This window comes from Callospermophilus lateralis, chromosome 1 (assembly GCF_048772815.1).
Source record: "Callospermophilus lateralis isolate mCalLat2 chromosome 1, mCalLat2.hap1, whole genome shotgun sequence".
NCBI lineage: Eukaryota > Metazoa > Chordata > Mammalia > Rodentia > Sciuridae > Callospermophilus > Callospermophilus lateralis.
This window is the reverse complement of record NC_135305.1, coordinates 20,402,913-20,422,512: the sequence shown is the minus strand read 5'-3', so window position 1 is coordinate 20,422,512 and position 19,600 is coordinate 20,402,913. Positions and strand designations below refer to the sequence as shown.

The 19,600-nt window shown below is 36.7% G+C and overlaps 1 protein-coding gene across 1 annotated transcript in view; it reads left to right on the top strand.

The window, feature by feature from the left end:
* The window catches only part of Exoc4 (exocyst complex component 4), a 787,478-nt gene that overhangs the window by 657,445 nt on the left and 110,433 nt on the right, over window positions 1–19,600 (top strand). Inside the window, exon 14 of the mRNA XM_076833103.2 lies at window positions 12,716–12,894. Within this exon, the coding sequence (XP_076689218.2) occupies window positions 12,716–12,894 (179 nt within the window). The remainder of the gene's footprint in view (window positions 1–12,715; window positions 12,895–19,600) is intronic.

Here is a 19,600-nt window from a genome sequence, read left to right as displayed (position 1 = left end):
GCCTTGGAAAAAGAAGGAAATCTGATGTATAACAGAGATAAACCTCAAAAGCAGTATGCTAAGTGAAATAAGTCAGATACAAAAGAGCATGTATTGTAGGACTCCATTTATATGAGGTATCTAAAATAGGCAAATTCACACACACAAAGTAAAATATAGTAACTAGGGACTGCAGCAAGGAGAGGAAGGAATGGAAAGTTACTTTTCAATGGACACAGTTTCTATCGGGGGTGATAGACCTGGAAAATGTTGGTTGCTCAATATTGAAGATCTGCTTGTTGACAATGAATTGTACCTTTAAAACATCTTAATATGTAATTGTATCATATGCATTTATACAGTTTCATAATGAAAAATTGATGGAGAAGTGAAAAACAGAAAGCATCAATCAATACAAACTATGTAAGGCTGCTGCAGTCCTTTCTATTACTGGTCACAGGCAGTGGGATATATTTACTTCAGCATCCCATGTTGCCCTTGTCCTTGGCCAACACTGCAGCTGGTCAGAGTTCTTTACCTGTTTGTGCTGAATGTAGCCTTTGTTCCCTGAAGACCTGACTTCCTAGTCGGCTTGCCTTTATTGGGCTACCATGTTTTTTTGCATAACTTCTACTATCGACAAGAAAGAGAGGACCCAGTGAGTCCAACACACTCTCTGCCTGGTTCAGTAATGTGAGAAGTGTCAAATAATCAGATGACAACTTCTCCCTCCAGTTCAATGCAGTCATTGTATTTTCAATGAAAGTATCTCTTCCTGAACATCAATAAATTAGCTTAGCCCCAAGCTGCAGGGGAAAGAGTATGACACCATGTGTAGCAGTGCTGAACAGAGGATCCTGTGTACTCCTAAGCTACATTTTCTTGTCTTTGGATTGGTGGAGGGAGGGCTTTTATACACTGGTCTCTGGATCACAGTATTCCAGCATTCCTGCCTTTTAAATATTTTTCCTGGTGCCCTGGCTAAATTCTGCCTAAGCCACTTCAACCCCTGTGTCAGGCCACCTCTATCTGAACAATTGAGTGTACAATATGAGAGGAAAATTCCAGGAGTTGGGGCCCCCACCTCACTTGTTTTGCTACAAGTTTCTGGTCAGCAGCATTATTGAATGGTGGGATACCATGATTGTGAATATGACTTTGAGTACATCTCTCAGCAATGGTGTTGGCAGGATTTTTTCAAGCAAGGAAGGCAATTCCAAACTGTTCCTTCAATATATGAGAAATCTGTCCATCCACTTGAACCATTCTTCATCCTTCCCAACTGTCCTGTGTATGAGACTCTTGTGCCATGTCAGGGCTGGGCTCAGCAGTAGGAAGCAGTGGTACAAGAATTGGGATGGGGACTTGGGGAGAGAGGGTTGGATCTAAGTGTATTTTCTCTTGATCAGATATAACAACATATATGCAAATCAATCACTTTGAAGCCATTTATGATGTTTTTTTTCATGGTTTCATTTAGTCTGCTGAAAATGCAGATTTTTTTGGCCTTCCTTTCAGTGAATAACAGAATTATTTAAAGACTAAATGGAGATAATTTTTTGCATCTTTGGTAACATTCTCTTAAATGAATTCTTGTCAGATAGTCTTCTTTAAAGATTATAATTGTGTGGTAAAATTAAGTTAAACAGGTTTAGCACTCTTGGCAAAATTCTTTTAAATGGATTCTTGTCAGATCAGGCTCTTTAAAGATTAAAAAATATTGTGTGGTGAAAATTAAGCTTTAACAGGTTTAATGCCCTTCTTCAGTTTCATAAGCTTCTGTGTGAGCTCATTGGCCAACTGATTGTGAAGGGGACTTTTCCTGTGCAGTTTACTACCTAAAACCTGCACATTCTGAGTTCTGCCTTCTCTTCTGGGCTATGTCAGATGATCTCTGGATGGTGATGAGTGCCTGTTTCTTCTGAGTTTATTACTTCACCTTCTCAGCATAGTGATTATTCTTTTGTCCACAACACTCAAAATTATGTAATGTCCTCATTAAGTAACCTATTTTCATAATAAGCAGAAGATGAAGACTATTTAACAATTCAGATCTAGAAAGAGGAAATAATTTTGCTACAGATGCTGGGTGATCACTTTGGCACTGAGACATTCTGCTGGGGATGGTGCATCTTTAGCAAGCCTGGAGCCACAAGGACAGAGCAGCCACAAGCCAGCCACCCATTGCCTCCCAGTTTGGCTCTGATGCCTTTATACCCATATCTTTCTGTTTGCCATTCCGGGATCCTTGACATGCCCATTTGTTTTCTCATTTTTTATGAGGATTTTCAGTATTTCTTTCTTTTTTTTTCTTTTTCTTTTTTTAGTTGTAGTTGGACACAATATCTTTATTTTATTCATTTATTTTTTTAATTATAAAAAGATTTTAATGAAAAGTTAAGAATACCTTATATGATTTTTAATTTATTTTAAAGTGATGCATAAAACTATTAAATTCATACATATTAATGTAATACATTATGATGCTTCAATATATGTATACATTGTATAATGTTTAAGTCAGATTAAGCGCATTTATCTCAAATATTTATCACTTCTTTACAGTGAAAACTTTCAAAATCTTTTTCTCTAGGTTTTTTTTTTCTCTAATTGTATACAAAATATGTTCATACCAATTCCTGTCTTCATACATGTAACTTTGGATAATAACGATCATCAAACTCTACCATCTTTATTTCTTTTAAGAAGTCAGATAGTAGAATGCATTTATGTGCTTTGATATATCAAACATAGATGGGATATAATTTCTCATTTTTCTGAGTGTACATGTTGCAGAATCATGTTGGTCATATAATCACATATATACATATAGTAATAATGTCTGTTTCATTCTACTGTCTTTCCTATCCCACAACCCTCTCCTCCCCTCCCATCACTTCCCTCTACCTAATCTAAGGTAATGCTGTTCTTCCCTAGTGCCCACCCACTGCCTTATAGTGAATTAGCATCCACTTATTAGAGTAAACATTCGGCCTTTGGTTTTGTGGGATTGGCTTATTTCTTTTAGCATGATATTCTCCAACTCCAACCATTTACTGGCAAATGCCATAATTTCACTCTTCTTTAAATCTAAGTAATATTTCATTGAAAAAAATATATAATCACATTTTCTTTATCCGTTCATCTATTGAGGGACACCTAGGTTGGTTCCATAGTCTAACTTAATACACCTTAATATGAATTGAGGTGCTATAATCATTGTGGCTGTGTCACTATATTATGCTGACTCTTAAGTCCTTTGGATATAAACCAAAGTGTGAGATAGCTGGGGCAAATGGTGGTTCTATTCCAAGTTTTCTGCGGAATCTCCATAATGCTTTCCATAGTGGTTGCACCAATTTGCAGTCCCACCGGCAATGTATGAGTGTACCTTTTTCACCACATTCTCGCCAACATTTATTGTTGACTGTATTCTTGATGATTGCCATTCTCACAGGAGTGAGATGAAATCTTAATGTAGTTTTGATTTGCATTTCTCTAATTGCTGGAGATGTTGAATGCTTTTTCATATATTTGTTGATCTATTGTATTTTTTCTTTTGTGAAGTATCTGTTCAGTTTGTTAGGCCATTTATTGATTGGGTTATTTGGGTTTTTGGTGGTAAGTTTTTTGAATTTCTTTTTGTAACACTCATTTTATTTTATTTTTTTTATTTCTTACATACATGACAATAGTGGAGTGCATTACATTCATAATTATCCATTCACAGCACAATTTTTCATAACTCTGTATATAAAGTATGTTCACGACAAATTATGCCATTATACGTGAGCTCTTTTTTTGCATACAATTCTTAATACACCTTTATACCACAATGTATCATATTTTTATATATCCTAGAGATTAATTCTTTATTGGAGGTACACATGGTAAAGATTTTCTCCCAATTGGTAGGCTCTCTCCTCACATTATCAATTGTTTTCTTTGCTGAGAAGAAGCTTTTTAACTTGAATCCATCCCTTTTATTGATTCTTGATTTTAGTTCTTGTACTTTAGGAGTCTTGTTGAAGAGTTCAGTTCTTAAGCTGACATAATGGAGAGAGTTGTGCCTACTTTTTCTTCTCTTAGGTTCATCTGTTCTAGTGTCTAAGTCTTTGATCCACTTTGAGTTGATTTTTTGTGCAGGGTGAAGGATAGAGGTTTAATTTCATTTTGCTACATATGGATTTCCAGTTTTGCCAACACCATTTGTTGAATAAGCTCTCTTTTATTCAGTGAATGTTTCTGGCACCCTTGTCTAGTATTTTTTTGAGTTTGTCTCTGTGTCCTCTATTCTGTACCATTGGTCTACAAGTCTATTTTGGTATTTTGGTATTGCCATTTTTGTTACTATAGCTCTGTAGTAAAAAGTCTGGTATTGTGATGTCTCCTCCTTCACTTTTCTTACTAAGGATTGCTTTAGCTGTTCTGGGTCTCTTTTAATTTTCCAAATAAATTTCTATTTCTATGGAGAATATCATTGGGATTTTAATAGGAATTGCATTAAATCTGTATAACACTTTTGGTAGTATGGCCATTTTGATAATATTAATTCTGCCTCTCCAGGAGCATGGGAGGTCTTTCCATCTTCTGAGGTTTTCTTGAACTTCTTTCTTTAGTGTTCTGTAGTTTTCATTGTAGAGATCTTTCACCTCTCTTGTTAGGTTGATTCCCAGGGTTGGTTTTTTTTTTAAATTATTTTTTTGAGGCTATTGTGAATGGAGTCGTTTTCCTAATTTCTCTTTCAGTGGATTCATCACTGGTGTATAGGAATGCAATTGATTTGTGGGTATTGATTTTATATCCTACTACTTTGCTGAATTCATTTATTAGTTCTAGAAGTTTTCTGTTGGAATTTTTTGGATCTTCTAGATATTGAATCATGTCATCAGCAAATAGTGATAGTTTAAGTTCTTCTTTACCTATTTGTATCCCTTTAATTTCTTTCTTTTGTCTAGTTGCTCTGGTTAGAGTTTCAAGGATAATGTTGAATAAAAGTAGTGAAAGAGGACATCCTTGTCTCATTCCAGTTTTTATCAGGAATGCTTTCAAATTTTCTCCATTTAGAATGATGCTGGTGTTGCGTTTAGCATATATAGCTTTTACAATGTTGAGGTATGTTCCTGCTATCCCTAGTTTTTCTAGTGTTTTGAACATGAAGGTGTGCTGTATCTTATCAAATACTTTTTCTGCATCTATTGAGATGATCTTATGGTTCTTATTTTTAAGTCTATTAATATGATGAGTTACATTTATTGATTTCTGTATGTTGAACCAACCCTGCACCCCTGGGATAAATCCCACTTGATTGTGTTGCACTATCTTTTAAATATGTTTTTGTATGAGATTTGCCAGAATTTTATTGAGAATTTTTACATCTGTGTTCATCAGGGATATTGATCTGAAGTTTTCTTTTTTTGATGTGTCTTTGTCTGGTTTTGGTATCAGGGTGATGTTAGCCTCAGAGAATGAGCTGGGAAGGGTTCCCTCATTTCTATTTCATGGAATACATTGAGGAGTATTGGTGCTCATTCTTCTTTGAAAAACTTGTAGAACTAGGCTGAGAATCCATCTGGTCCTGGGCTTTTCTTGGTTGGTAGGCTTTTGATGGCATTTTCTATTTCATTATTTGAAATGATCTTTTTAAATCATGTATGACCTCCTCATTCAGTTTGGTAGGTCATATGTCTCTAGAACTTTGTCAGTGTCTTTAATATTTTCTATTTTTTAGAGTAAAAATTTTCAAAATAGTTTCTATTTATCTTCTCTAGTTCAGATGTGTCTATTGTGAGATTTCCTTCTTCATCTTGTATTTTAGTAATTTGAGTTTTCTCTCTTTTTTTCTTCATTAGCATGGCCAGGGGTTTTTCTATTTTATTTATTTTTTCAAAGAACCAACTTTTTGGTTTGTCAACTTTTTCAGTTGTTTCTTTTGTTTAGATTTTATTGATTTCATCCCTGATTTTAATTATATCCTGTCTTCTACTGCTTTTGGTTTTGATTTTTTCTTCTTTTTCTAGGGCTTTGAGATATAGTGTTAGATCATTTATTTGTTGACTTTTTATTCTTTTGATGAATGCACTCAAAACAATAAACTTTCCTCTTAGTACTGTCTTCATAGTGTCCCAGAGATTTTGATATGTTGTATCAGTGTTGTCATTTACCTCTAAGAATGTTTTTTCATCTCTGTTTTTTTTTTTTTTTTTTTGTATTTACTAAGAGTTGCTTTGTGGCATAAGATATGGTTTATTTTAGAGAAGGAGCCATGTATTGCTGAGAAGAAAGTATATTTGCTTGTTGATGGATGAAATATTCTACATATGTCTATTAAGTCTAAATTATTGATTGTATTCTTTAGTTCTTTAGTTTTTGTTTGGAAGATCTGTCCAGTAGTGAGAAAGATGTGTTAAAGTCACCCAGTATTATTGTATTGTGGTCTATTTGACTCTTAAAATTGAGAAGAGTTTGTTTGATGTACATAGATGCTCCATTGTTTGGGGCATAAATATTCATAATTGTTATGCTTAGATATACTTACCTTAAGAAATATGAAATGCTTTTCTTTGTCTCTCCTGATTACCTGTGATTTGAAGTCCACTTTATCTGAAATGAGAATGGAAACACCTGCTTGTTTATGCAATCCATATGAGTAATAAATTTTTTCCCATCCTTTCACCTTTACCCTCTGGATGCTTTGCCCATCTCTTGAAGACAGCATATTGTTGGGTCTTGCTTTTTAATTCAATCTGCCAGTCTGTGTCTTTGGATTGATGAGTTTAGGCCATTAACATTCAAGGTTATTATTGAGATATGATTTGTATTCCCTGTCATTTTGATTTATTTTTGGTTTTTGATTTGTCTTAGTTTCTCATTTGGTTGAGTGTCCCTTTAATGTAGAGCCTCCCTTTGCTGGTTTTCACATTTTTTTTCACTTCATCCTCATGGAATATTTTGTTGAGAATGCTCTGTTCTTCTAATTGTGAATTCTTTTAATTTTTGTTTATCATGGAATGTTTTAATTCATCTTCAAATCTGAAACTTAATTTTGCTGGATATAAAATTCTTGGTTGTCATCAATTTTCTTTCAGAGCTTGAAATATATTATTCTAGGACCTCCTAGCTTTGAGGGTCTGGGTTGAGAAATAGTTGAGATCCAATTTGGTTTCCCCCTATGTATAACTTGATTTTTTTCTCTCACAGTCTTTAAGAATTTATCTTTATTCTGTGTGTTAGTCATTCTCATTATAATGTGTCTTGGTGTGGGTCTGCTGTAATTTTGTACATTTGGGGTCCTGTAAGCCTCTTGTATTTGATTTTCTATTCCATTCTTTAGGTTTAGGAAATTTTCTGCTATTTTTTCATTGAAAAGATTGTGCATTCCTTTGGTTTGTATCTCTGATTCTTCATCTATTCCAATAACTATTAAATTTGGTCTTTTAACGTTATCCCATAATTCTTGGGTGTTATGTTCATATATTCTTACCATCTTCTACGCATATTCCACTCTCCTTTCAGGATTATGTATTTTGTCTTCATTGTCTGAGGTTCTGTCTTCCAAGTTGTCTAGTCTGTTGTTGATGCTTTCTATTGAATTTATAATTTAGTGTACAAGGATTTCTGCTTGTTTTTTTTCCATGATTTCTAACTCTTTATTGAAGTGGTCTTTCACTTCCTGTACTTTTTTTCTTTGATTTCACTCCTTATACTATCCTTTACCTCACATATCAATTTCACTATTTACATTCTGAACTCCTTCTTGGACATTTCTTCTACTGAGTTGTCAGTGGCTTCTGTTGTTGAAACATCTTGGTTTGTTTGGGGCCCTTTATTCCCTTGTTTTTTCATGTCGTTAGTGTGTTTTCCCATCTAAAAGTATGGATCTAAGGCAGGATAAATTCTACCCTGTAGACCTATTATGTCCCTGAAGGTTTCCAGCACTTCGCCTTTACTGGTAAGGCCAATATCAATAGCACCCAGTGTACACGATATAGAGTGTTAAACCTAATAGCTCCCACTAAGGCATCTACTGCTTTCTCACATTAAACCAAAATGATGAGTTCTGAAATGAGAATGCTGCTGAGAAAAAAGTATATTTGCTATCTACAGTACAAAGAGAATATTTGTAAAAATGATTTATAATTTCAAATGGTAGATGAGAGAACAGAGATAGTATAATATGCAATATTCACAAGGGAGGAAGAAAGAAGTTAGAAGTAAAAATTCACAGGAAGAGTGGAAGAGGAGCTGAAATAGATTGGTTGTTGGTTGGAGAAAAGTTGGAAACAAAATAGACAAGAGAGAGAAAGAATACGAACAAACAGAACAATTAAAGACATAAGAATACAAAAATGTAAAACACCATTGGACATATCATGGTCCTCCACACACTGATGCATAAAAACATCCTGTTCCAAATATGGTAGAGAGATTATTGAATCAAAAAAATAAAATAAATCTTGCTGGAAAGTCGAACTGTCTCTGTCAGTGTTCAACAGTTTCTCAGCCCTGTCTCTAATGTCTCTTGGGATAACCAAACCCAGATTAGCCCTTTCAAACCCAGTCCTATCCCACCAATCTGAGCTTCATATACCTCAGGGTTGGCTACACTGCAGTCCCAAGATCTCAATGCTGCTCCTACTTGCAGAGAGACCACCAGGGATACACTCATGCAAAGGAACAACCATGAGATGTGGCAGCAAGACAAGGGCCACCAGCACTCTCAGCAGGAAGACCCCACCCAGGCTCCTCCAAACCTGCAGGCACCCCCACACTGGACCTGTGGTCTTAGCTAGAATCCCCAGACAGAGGCTCTTGTGGTGCTAAACCTGCTGGCACACAGGCCTCAAGCTTTGGCTGGTGTCCCAAACTACATGCAGCCATGTGCAACCAAACTTGGAGTCTCCTCCGAAACAGTCCTCTAGGCTGGGGTGGCAGTGGTGGTCGTCGACAGCAGGCAGCAGGTCAGCAGCAGTGCGGGCTTCAGTTGCATCCAGGCAGTGGTTTCTTCTGTGGCAGCAGCACCCAGGAAGAGGACCTCCAGGCGACCTCCAGACTGGCAGCAGTGGACTTAGAGGCAGCAGCAATGGCGGTAGCAGTACAGGCCCCATTTATTAATATGTGGTGCTGAGAATCAAACCCAGCGCCTCGCACATGCTAGGCAAGTGGTCTACCGCTGAGCCACAACCCCAGCCCTTGGTATTTCCTTTAATTAAAAAATAAACATGTTTCTTGAAGAAATGAGGAAAGTAGAGCAAAAAGCATGATTTAGTCACATAGTTAATACTTTCAGTATCTAGATATCCAATCCTTTTTCCAGTTTATATATATAATTATTTTGTATTATTATACAGTGTATACATTTTAATAATAATTTATTTACTCAACTACATATCATGGCTAGAAATAAGTAATACCAAACATTTTCCTATGATATCAAGTATTCTGTACTATGTAATTTCTAATCACTCCATAAGTTTTCAAGCATAGATATACTATAATTTAATAAATCAGAGGGATTAGGGAAAAATCTGTGGTCAGGCAGCTAAAGCCAGCCCTCTAAGGTTATTGTTACACATAAAAACCTTCCACCAAGCTCTCTCATACCCACAAATCCTCGAAGGAATGGGTTTTTGTGTGAGATGGTTACAGCTGTCAATCAGTTATCCTCCATGCCGTGGCTTCTGTGCTCATTCCAGGTTCTTAGGGGGTGATTATGGATTCCTGTCAAATGAGATGTCTACTATGTATTCAACATGAGGCAGTTTGTATTTTTCTCAGTCTATTGCTCTCCCATCTAAAGAGGTTAAGCAAATCTGGGTGAGCCAAAGGGAAATGGGACAGGCATCCATCGCTGGAAGCACAGCAGACATGCCTGGGGCCCACAGAGTCCTCTCACAGATTAGCCTTCTACATAAATTTAACATTTGTCTTGATTGTCACATTCCACCCAGGGTTACACCTACATGCATAAAAATGGCTTCAAGCCTGGCTTTCAAAGCTATTTGCCTCCCCTGTTGCTTTTTAACCACCCAGCTTGCAGGCATTCTTTGTGTTATATCTATCAAAGATGATTAAGGGCTGGAAGAGTTGATATATAAGAGCAGATTAAGAAAACTAAATATTTACAATTTGACTGGGTGACAGCCAAGGGGAAGATATTAGAAATGTCTTCTGGACTCAATCACAGAAGGGACATGGTTTTGCTTTCCCAATAAATGGATTTTAGGGATATATAAATACAGAGTAAGTTTTCTGAGGATGACATCATTTATGCTAATCAGATGATTGTGTCAGTTAGAAATTACATCTAGCAGCTAGTAACAGAAACTTGAAATATCAGTGACTTAAACAAAGAAGGTTTCTATTGCTCTGCAATGACATGAAGCCCAGAAGCATATTGTCTGGGAGTTTGCAGCTCCATGATGTCATCAGTGCCTGCACCCTCTTATCTTTCTGCTCCATTACCACAGCACTTACTTCCACACTCAAGGTCACCTGATGTTTGAGAAGAGCTCAGTTGCTATGGCTGCATTCCAGAAAGTGGGAAGGCAAAAGAGGACCCTGCCAACTAAGATTAACAAAGAAAGAGCTTTCTAGAAGCTCATCTGATTTCAGTTTACATGTCACAGGTCATCACATCCACAAGAGGGACAGGGAAATTTAGTGGACTTTTTGTTTTGGCTCATTTTCTGTTTAATTGGGGTTTATTACTAACAATACCAGGCTCCTCTTACCAGAAAGACATGGGATATTGAGTATTGGGTAGGGTAGTGATTTCTGTCACAATAATTTACCTCTTAAAGATTCTGTGAGGTACAGGGACACATGCTATAGTGTCATGAGGTTCCATTTGTTAAATGCGAACTAATTTATTTCCTGCTGCTCACTCTTACCTGTTTAATTTATTCATCATCACATGCCTTGGGCTGACTCTAAATAACTAGCCATCTCAGCAGACCTAAGAATAGTAATAGCTTCAACTGACGAGCTTTACCGAGTTCCAAGCACTGTGATACATTCTTAAAAGCATCACCTGAATGATTTTTCTTGAAGTATTCCAAGAGGGAGAGGAGATGAGGACAGGGGAAACTAAATTCCATGTTGAGTTTCTAACAGTTGAACTGGAATATGGGTACTTGGGGTTTGTAATACTCTTCTTTCTGATATTGAAATTTTCCCAATAAAAAGAGTCAAAAATTGATGGGCACAGTATTGGCACATACCTGGAATCCCAACTACTCAGGAAACTGAGGCAGAAAGATTGCAAGTTTGAGGTCAGCCTCAGCAACTTAGCAAGACCCTATCTCAAAAGATAAAAAGGACTGGGGACAAAGCTCAATGGTAGAGCATCCCTGGATTCAGTCTCTAGTACCATCTAAAAAAGAAGAAGAAAGTTTAAAAAATCACCTTATCTGATCGTTGCCTTACTTCATGCTCAGGGACATTAAGCAGCATCCTCCAGTGAGCTAGTAGCAGACTCAGGATTCAAACTGCAATTTAACCCTTGCTACTCAGACTAAATAGCCTGAGAATCACCTGGAACCTAGTTAGAAATGCAGCATTTGGGGTCCCACAACAAGACCTTTTACAAGATCCCAGATAAGATTTGTTGGCACACTCAAATTTCATGTGCTCAGTCCATTGTACTTTATTGTCCCTAAAACCAGGACTTACTCAAATCAGTCAATCATCTATGACTTTCCCATTTAAAAAGGCAATCCTCTGTTGAAATAAGGTTAATCATGAGTCACTGCTTGGTAGCATAAGCATTTTTAATAGACATCTAATCATGATAGTAGTTTCAGCGTTGAGTGCTATAGTGCTGGGCTCTAAGGATCTATTTGTCAGTTAAACACCTTCTGACTATAGTTCGCCTGTTGTTACTTATTGCTTGCTTGAAACTTAATTCACCTTGTTCTACTTAAATAAAGCCCTTGCATCTTCTCACTTAAGATGTTCTGTGTTTTAAAAGCCGTGGGACTTAGAGAAAGCTCCCGATGCCTCTTCCTACCTCCCCAAGCATCAACTCTGCTTACCCCATGTAACTTGATTTTTCCCACCCCTGAAAACATTTTGAAGATATTGGGCTCTGTGTGAAACCTACCTGATTATATCGTTTCAGTTAGTAAAGGAACTTGGCATTGGTTTTTATTGGTTTCTCTTTCCAAGTGATGCTTACAGTTTATTTGCATTAGATATTTTAGAATAAGTAAATAAATAAGACCAGTCATCCTTCTCAGATATAACCTTCTCCCTCAAAGAGACCGGGTCCTCTTTGCTTTTGAACATTTTAAAGTGTTTTCTAGCCACCAGATTAACTTGGTCTTTTGTTTTGTTTTGTTTACGATGAAACACTAACCATATTTGACACCCTAAGCTGTTCATTAGGGGAACTCAGAGAAAACTCCAGGTGCCTGTCTTCCACAGCTGGAGAAGCTGTAAGGAAAGACCCCACAAGAGAGTAGCACAAGAACCATCCATGGGGGCTGTCACTGTCACAGGGCCCATACTGGTTCCTCCTAAAGTTGCAACCAGTGGGGTTACCTCTTTCTTCTTCCAAGAACTCTTTTTCCCACCAGAATAATTATAAGCCAGCACATGGCCATTCTGTCACGAAGTTAAGCCTAGGACACAGCACAAAGTGAAACAGTGACTGCGCCAGTGTGCCTTCAAAAGCGTCACACATCTCTGCTTTCTCTGTGCTGCGGTTGAAATGTGTTCCTCATTTGTTTTTCAGGGCCGCCTTTGGCAAGGAGTCCGAAGTTCTCATTGGGAACCTGGGTGATAAGTTAATCCCTCCACAAGACATTCTGCGTGACGTCAGTGACCTCAAAGCCTTGGCAAACATGCATGAAAGCCTGGAATGGTTGGCAGGCCGAACAAAGTCAGCTTTCTCCAATCTGTCTACATCCCAGAGTAAGTCTCTAGTAGGACAGGATTGTGGGGACTGTGGAGGAACTAGTCTGAGTGCTGTTGTTTGAAAGCGTGTGCCATATTGTCAGAAGATCTGAGACTGGGGATGGTAGAGCACCTGCCTGGCGTGCACAAGGCCCTGGGTGTGATTTCCTAGCACTTCAAAAAATGAAACAAACAAGGAAACAAAAAGAAAAGAGTGTCAGAAGATCCTATTAGATCTCTGAATTCCATCTGTACTGATCTCCACTACTTTGTGATTCTGGAAAGGAGCTAATCTAATTTCCCTGAGTTGGGTGTGGACAGTCAGGAAAGGCTCATGTTAACAGGGTTTATATTAAGCCCTAGAAACATAAAATCACGTCAGACTGAACCACTGTGTCTCAGGAACAGAAAGCAGTACCTATGGTCCTCCTTACAATAGCTTCTCAAGGGCAGAAATTGTCTCTGAGCTCAGGGTTGAGTGCATGGCTACATTCTCATTTTAACTTGATATAAAGCTAATAAAAAGTGTCTAAAAAGAGAATAATAGAAGCAATTAAGGTGCTAGAAAATAGAGGTAATGAGGACAGCAATTATTCTGGAAAAGAGATGGCTGAGAGATAACAATTATAGATTTCAAGGAAATTAAAGAATAGAGTGTGAAATAAGAATGGGAAAACTTTCTCGACCAAGGACCAATGACTCAGAAAAAAATAATTTGAAAACTTTAGGGCACATAAACTTTTAATGGTGATAAAATAAATACTTTTTCTACAGCATTGCTTTAGGAGTATGTATGTAAGATGTAGTTAAAATAGAGACCAAGAAAAACTGATGTGAAGAAGGAATAAAGGAAAAGGCAGGTTTAGATGTATGAATGGAGAAACAGAAACAATATAGCAAAAAGCACGTAGCAGCAGGAGGAAGAAAGCAGCAAAATCAGCTCTGTATTTCACTTTAGGGTTAATTGTCAGATGATTATTAGAAAATGCTGATGTTGTTTGGACTGTGGACTCTTGAGTTACCGTCACTGTCATTTGAGAAGTTCCTACTTGATTAACCATGATTCCAGCCTAGAGATAGAAAAGGAGTGGATGAATTTCACAGGGGTAAATTATTCCCTGAAATATAGGATCCATAGCTGAGTCTGTGACCCTCTTTGAATGCTCACTCTGCCTGCAGTCTCATGCTGATTATGTCCCTACTCTGAGGACCAACAAAGGGCAGGTAGAAGGGACAGAGGGAGTGGGCTTCTAAGGGAGATTTTGTCATCTACTTTAGAAATCTTCTTAAAATATTATTCTTTACTTATACTTTTATTTTTATAACATAATTTTTATACTTTTATTTAAAATATTACTTTTATCTGATGGCAAAATTATACATTTATTCTCAGAAATCCATAAAAATAAAAAATGCATATGCCTAATAAATATAGTATTGCATTTGAGCTGACTCTGTGAGGAGATATACTTAAAAGGCCTTCCGACTTTAGAACCCCATAATAGCAGGCAGTTCTATCACAAGCAGTAGTTGAAATTGTCCATTTTATCTCTCAGACAAGCCCACTCTCCCCACCCCCAGTCAGAAAGGTCTAATTTTCTGTTTACTAATATCAAAATGAACAGCTCTATAAAAGGGACCACATGCTTCTTGACTTCTTGTGGCCCCTGCAAATGCAGGCTGCTTGGGGAGGTTTCTTAGTGATGTTTACAAAGGATCCTCTCATGTGGTGGCCAGCAGTGTCTAATTGTAATACGATCTTGTTTCCATTGGCATAGCATTCCAGATTTCTATCCTATGCAATCTCAAAGGATTGCACAGGCAAGATCCCTCACCATCTCTAAGGCAAAACACTGAGTGATTCAAACAGGCTAACTTGGCATCAATTGCTTCAGAAAGAGAAAGATGCTCTCTGAGTTATGCTTAACTTTGTAATTGTGCAATTTAGCTGTTGTGTTCATGTCACTAAGAGTACCCGGTGGAGATGATGTCTGATTCACGTCTTTAATCATCTCTGTAACTCTGAGAAAGATCTCTTCTGCCACACCCATTAATACTCTGTCTCATGTGCTCAATTCCATTTTATAATATAAGCTGTACCCTCTCAATTCCTTTCAGGATGATTATTCCACCCAGTGAGTGATTTAAGTGACTGTCAGCATTTTGATGATCAGTGCAAAACCCAAGTGAACCGTAATCACACTTTCTGGTGTCTTTGCTAAAACAAAGCATCAAGCAAACCTAGTTCATCCTGCTAACACCCAGCCTACCTCACCCATACTTGCATGCTCTCTGAGGTCCCAGGAGAGATGCTCATTGATGTTTATAATTTGAACAAAGCAGGGGATTCTCTGATAATGGGTTACTTTGATTGCTCCATGTCAGTGTGACTCTATGGAGGGAATAAGGGGCGGCTCTTTATTATTCTTTTGAAAAGTGAACCCAATGATTACTCCAGCTAAGCATTTCCACATCTGGAGACAAGATTGCATGAAGAAAATGCTGGCCTTTTATCCTGTATTCACAGATTCTCAGAAGGACAAGGGAAAAAATCAAGTCAAGTCAAAAAGATTTTGGATTTACTTGTTGTTTTATATCCAGTTAACTATTTGACACAGTAAATATCATATTTTATTAAATTTAAGAAGCTATAAATGCAATAGATTAGAGAAAGTTTGCAGAATATTGTTTTCATGGCAGAATATCTCTTCAGAGAGTTCAGCAGGATTCTCGCCCACCTGAAAGATTACACATCATGCTGAAAAAAGTATTGCATGTCAGTAGCAGGTTCTCTTTGTTGGTTTATTTGTCTTGTTTTCTGACTTTCTTCCCAACCTTAACTAAATGTCTATCTGTCATTCCCATCCATAGAATACCTTAATTTTCAGGATCTGTTTTAATATCCATGATTTTGGTGCAGAGAAGTTGATCAGGATCACATGCAGCATTGAGTATTCATAATCTATGTTTATACATATTTTCCCCCATTTATCACAATTTCAACCATGTAGTGAAGGTACCAAATAGTATCTGCTCTTCATAATATCTGCTGTTTGTAAAAATTCTAAATAGTGACTTTGAAATTGTTCTGATTAAGGGAGTTCTAAGGGTAGATTACCACCTACATAAAATTTCCTGGATTATATTTCAATTTACTGTTAATTACTTCCTTTTACACTTACCATTTTGTTTTAAGGATGTGTTGCTTTTATTTATTTTATTTCATTTTTAACTAATACATCAAACAAAAAACATTTATGGGGTACCATGTGATGTTTCAATACATGCATGTGTGTCATGTTTAGATCATGTTACATATATCTATCTCCTTAAAAATTATCATCGGTGAAAACATTCAAAATCATTTCTTCTAGCTTTTTCAAAAACATAATATATTATCATTTTCTGTAGTCACCCCTACCAAGCAATAGCACACCAGAACTTTATTCTAACTTATTGTACCTTAGTACCACCGATCAACCTTTCCCCATCTCGCCCTCCTCCCCTTTCTCCCCAGCCTCTGGTAACCACAATTCTACTCTCAACTCCTATGGAATCAATGTTTTTAGAGTCCATATAGAGTGAGATCAAGTGATCTTTCTGTGCCTGGCTAATTTCACTTAATGATCTATAGCTCTATCCACATTGTTGCAGATGACAGGGTTTCATTATTTTTTATGGCTGAACAGTATTTCATCTTATATATGTAGTACATTTGTTCATCCACTGATCAGGTGATCCATTTTTTTTTCTTGGCTCTGCAGTGAACGTGGCAGTGCAGATGTCTCTTCAACCTACAGGTCCCATTTCCTTTGGATGTACACCCAGGAATGGGATTGACTGCTAGGACATATGGTGGTTCTGTTTCTGATTTTTCAAGTAATGTCCACACTGTTTTCCATATGGCTCTATTAATTTATATTCCCACCAATAGTGTGCAGGGTTTCCTTATTTCTGCCTTCTAGCCAGTACTTGCTATCTTTTGTCTTTGTGATAATAGTCATTCTTACTAGGATGAGGTGATATCTTGTTTTGATTTGCATTTCCCTGATGATTAATGATATTGATCATTATTGATATTCTCTATGTATCTGTTGGTCATTTGTATCTTTTGATAAATATGTATTTAGGCCTATTGCCCATTTTTAATTGGGTTATATGGCTTTTTGCTATTGAGTTATTTTAGTTCCATATCTATCTAGATATTAATTCCTCATTACAGGGTTAGTTTGCAAATACTTCCTCCCATTTTGTAGATCGTGTCTTCACTCTGTTGACAGTCTCTGTTGCTATTCAGAAGCTTTTTCTTTAATATGACCTCAGTTGTTATTTGTGTTTTGGGGGGTCTTGTTCAATAAATCCTTGCCCATTCTAATATCCTGAAGCATTCCCTCTATTTTCTCTGAACAGTTTTTTTCAGAGCTCACATTTAAGTTTTCAATCCATTTAAAGTTGATTTTTGCAACTGGTGAGAGATAAGGGTCTCCTTTCATTCTTCTGCATGTGGGTATCCAATTTTCCCAGCCCTATTTATTAAAAAAGGCTGTACTTTCTCCAACATGTGTTAGCACCTTTGTTGAAAATCAGTTGGCTGTAAATGCATGAGCTTATTTCTATACTCGCCACAAGATGTGTTGCTTTTAGAATCATGCTTCATAAAGCTGGAAGGAAGTTCCAGGGCTGGTTTTGCCTGCATTGCTCTCAAAGAGGCCCTCCTTTCTATCTTGGAGTTTGTTAAAATCTATAGGATTCCAATCCACAACTTTCTACAGTCTATACTATCCTTTACTTTTAAAGAAACCTTACTGTTTAAGAGGTCATCTTTTTTTTTTTCTTTTTTGATGATTGCAACCAACATTTATTGAGCTACATAAATGACTATAAATGATCAAATAACAATTATAGCAATGTATTATTTCATTTGTAACATTAGGAGACATAATATGTATAAGAATAAAGCCAAAAGAGGTAGGGGTGTGGTGAATATATAAAAGTGACATTTCTGTATCTCATTGGAATTGTTAGTATAAATATGAAATTGAATCTGATTAGTTAAGATGTGTACAGGAAGCCCCAAGAAAAAAAAACATTTAAAAACCCACCAAATAGTGACAAAAAAAAAAAAATCAAAGAATTTAAATGCTTCATTACAAAATGTTCACTTAATACTAGAGAAAACAGTAAAGGAACAATAGAAGACCAAAAAGACATGAGACAGGAAACAACCATTAAAATGGCCACATAAATCCAGCTTATATCAAAAGAACATTAAACATGAATGGATTAACCAACTGAATCAAAGCAAACAAAAAATGAGATACAACTATATACTGTCAGAGATACCATTTTAGATTCAAGGATACAAATATAAAAGGATGGTATGTGGCTCAGTTGCTGAGCGCCCCTGAGTTCAATCCTTGGTGAGGTCATTTTCTTTTTAAAAATTATTATTAAAGCCTCTTTGCCTCATTTTAAACATTTTTCATATGTTATGGTAGTTTCAGAAATTAAATGTTGATTATTTTTTTCTTTAAATGTTTCTGAGAACATTTTCCTCATCCCATACCTGCCCATTTTAAAGACTTTTAGCCTGGAGGTCCCAGTCTGAGTCAAGGGTGCCCAAACCTGGTGGGATTTGAAGCCCATATCAGGCCCAAGTTCATTTACATACATGTTCTTGCTCTGTGATTTTGCTGTTGGGTTTTGGGAATGTGAGCTGTTTAGATTCCTTTGACACCAGACTCATCTCCCGCCCTCTCACTCAGTTCCCATTGCTGAAGATCTTGCTGAGCCCTTACATGTGGGTAATAAAAAAATAATAATGTCATACTCTAGTTTTTTCAGTCTCAGCAATCACAATTCCCTCTAACCTCCAGGGCAGGTAATCTCATAATATTGATTCCTGGGATTGTTTCAGGAATTGCAGTATTCATTATAAAGTTATTTATATACTTATTTCTTAAAATAGAATTATTGTTAAGGATAAAAAATCATCTGCTACAACTCAGTTGTTTTACACATGAGGAAATTAAGGCTTCAAGATTGTCACACTGTGTGACTATGCTGACCTGGGACAAAAGCAAGTCTTCAAATTCTCAGTCTAATTTCCTCTCTGCCACTTCACTGTCTTAACGAATACCAGCATTAGAACCACTAGCTGGTGTTTCACACCATATTCCTATTAAACCATTTCAGCTGGGTGGACATATTTTATTTTAATTGAAACACTCCAATACCTACAGTTTACTCATGATTACTTCTGATTATCATTTTCTTTTGCCTTGTCAGAATTTTTATGCCCTAAGTAGATGGAATTATTGCATAAATCTCTTTTAAATTTCATCTGACTTACAATAAAACATTTCTCGAAATTTCCTCCCTCTATTTTTGTGTTAAAAGTATTTTGTGCTGGGTATAGTGGCACGTGCCTGTAATCCCAGCAGCTCAAGAGACTGAGGCAGGAGGCAACTTCAATGTCAGCCTCAGGAACTTAGCCAGCAAAGACCTAAGCAACTTAGCAAGACCCTTTATGCGAAGTTTTAAAAACTAAAAAGGGCTGGGAATGTGGTTAAGTGCCCTGGGTTCAACCCACAATAGCTAAAACAAAATTAAAACATAGAAGTGTTTTGTAAGTTATTCACAATGTCTTATTATGCTATACAATATATTCTAGGTAGTGTATGATCCTATAGAGTAGCCACTACTTTGAGTCTATTTAAATTAA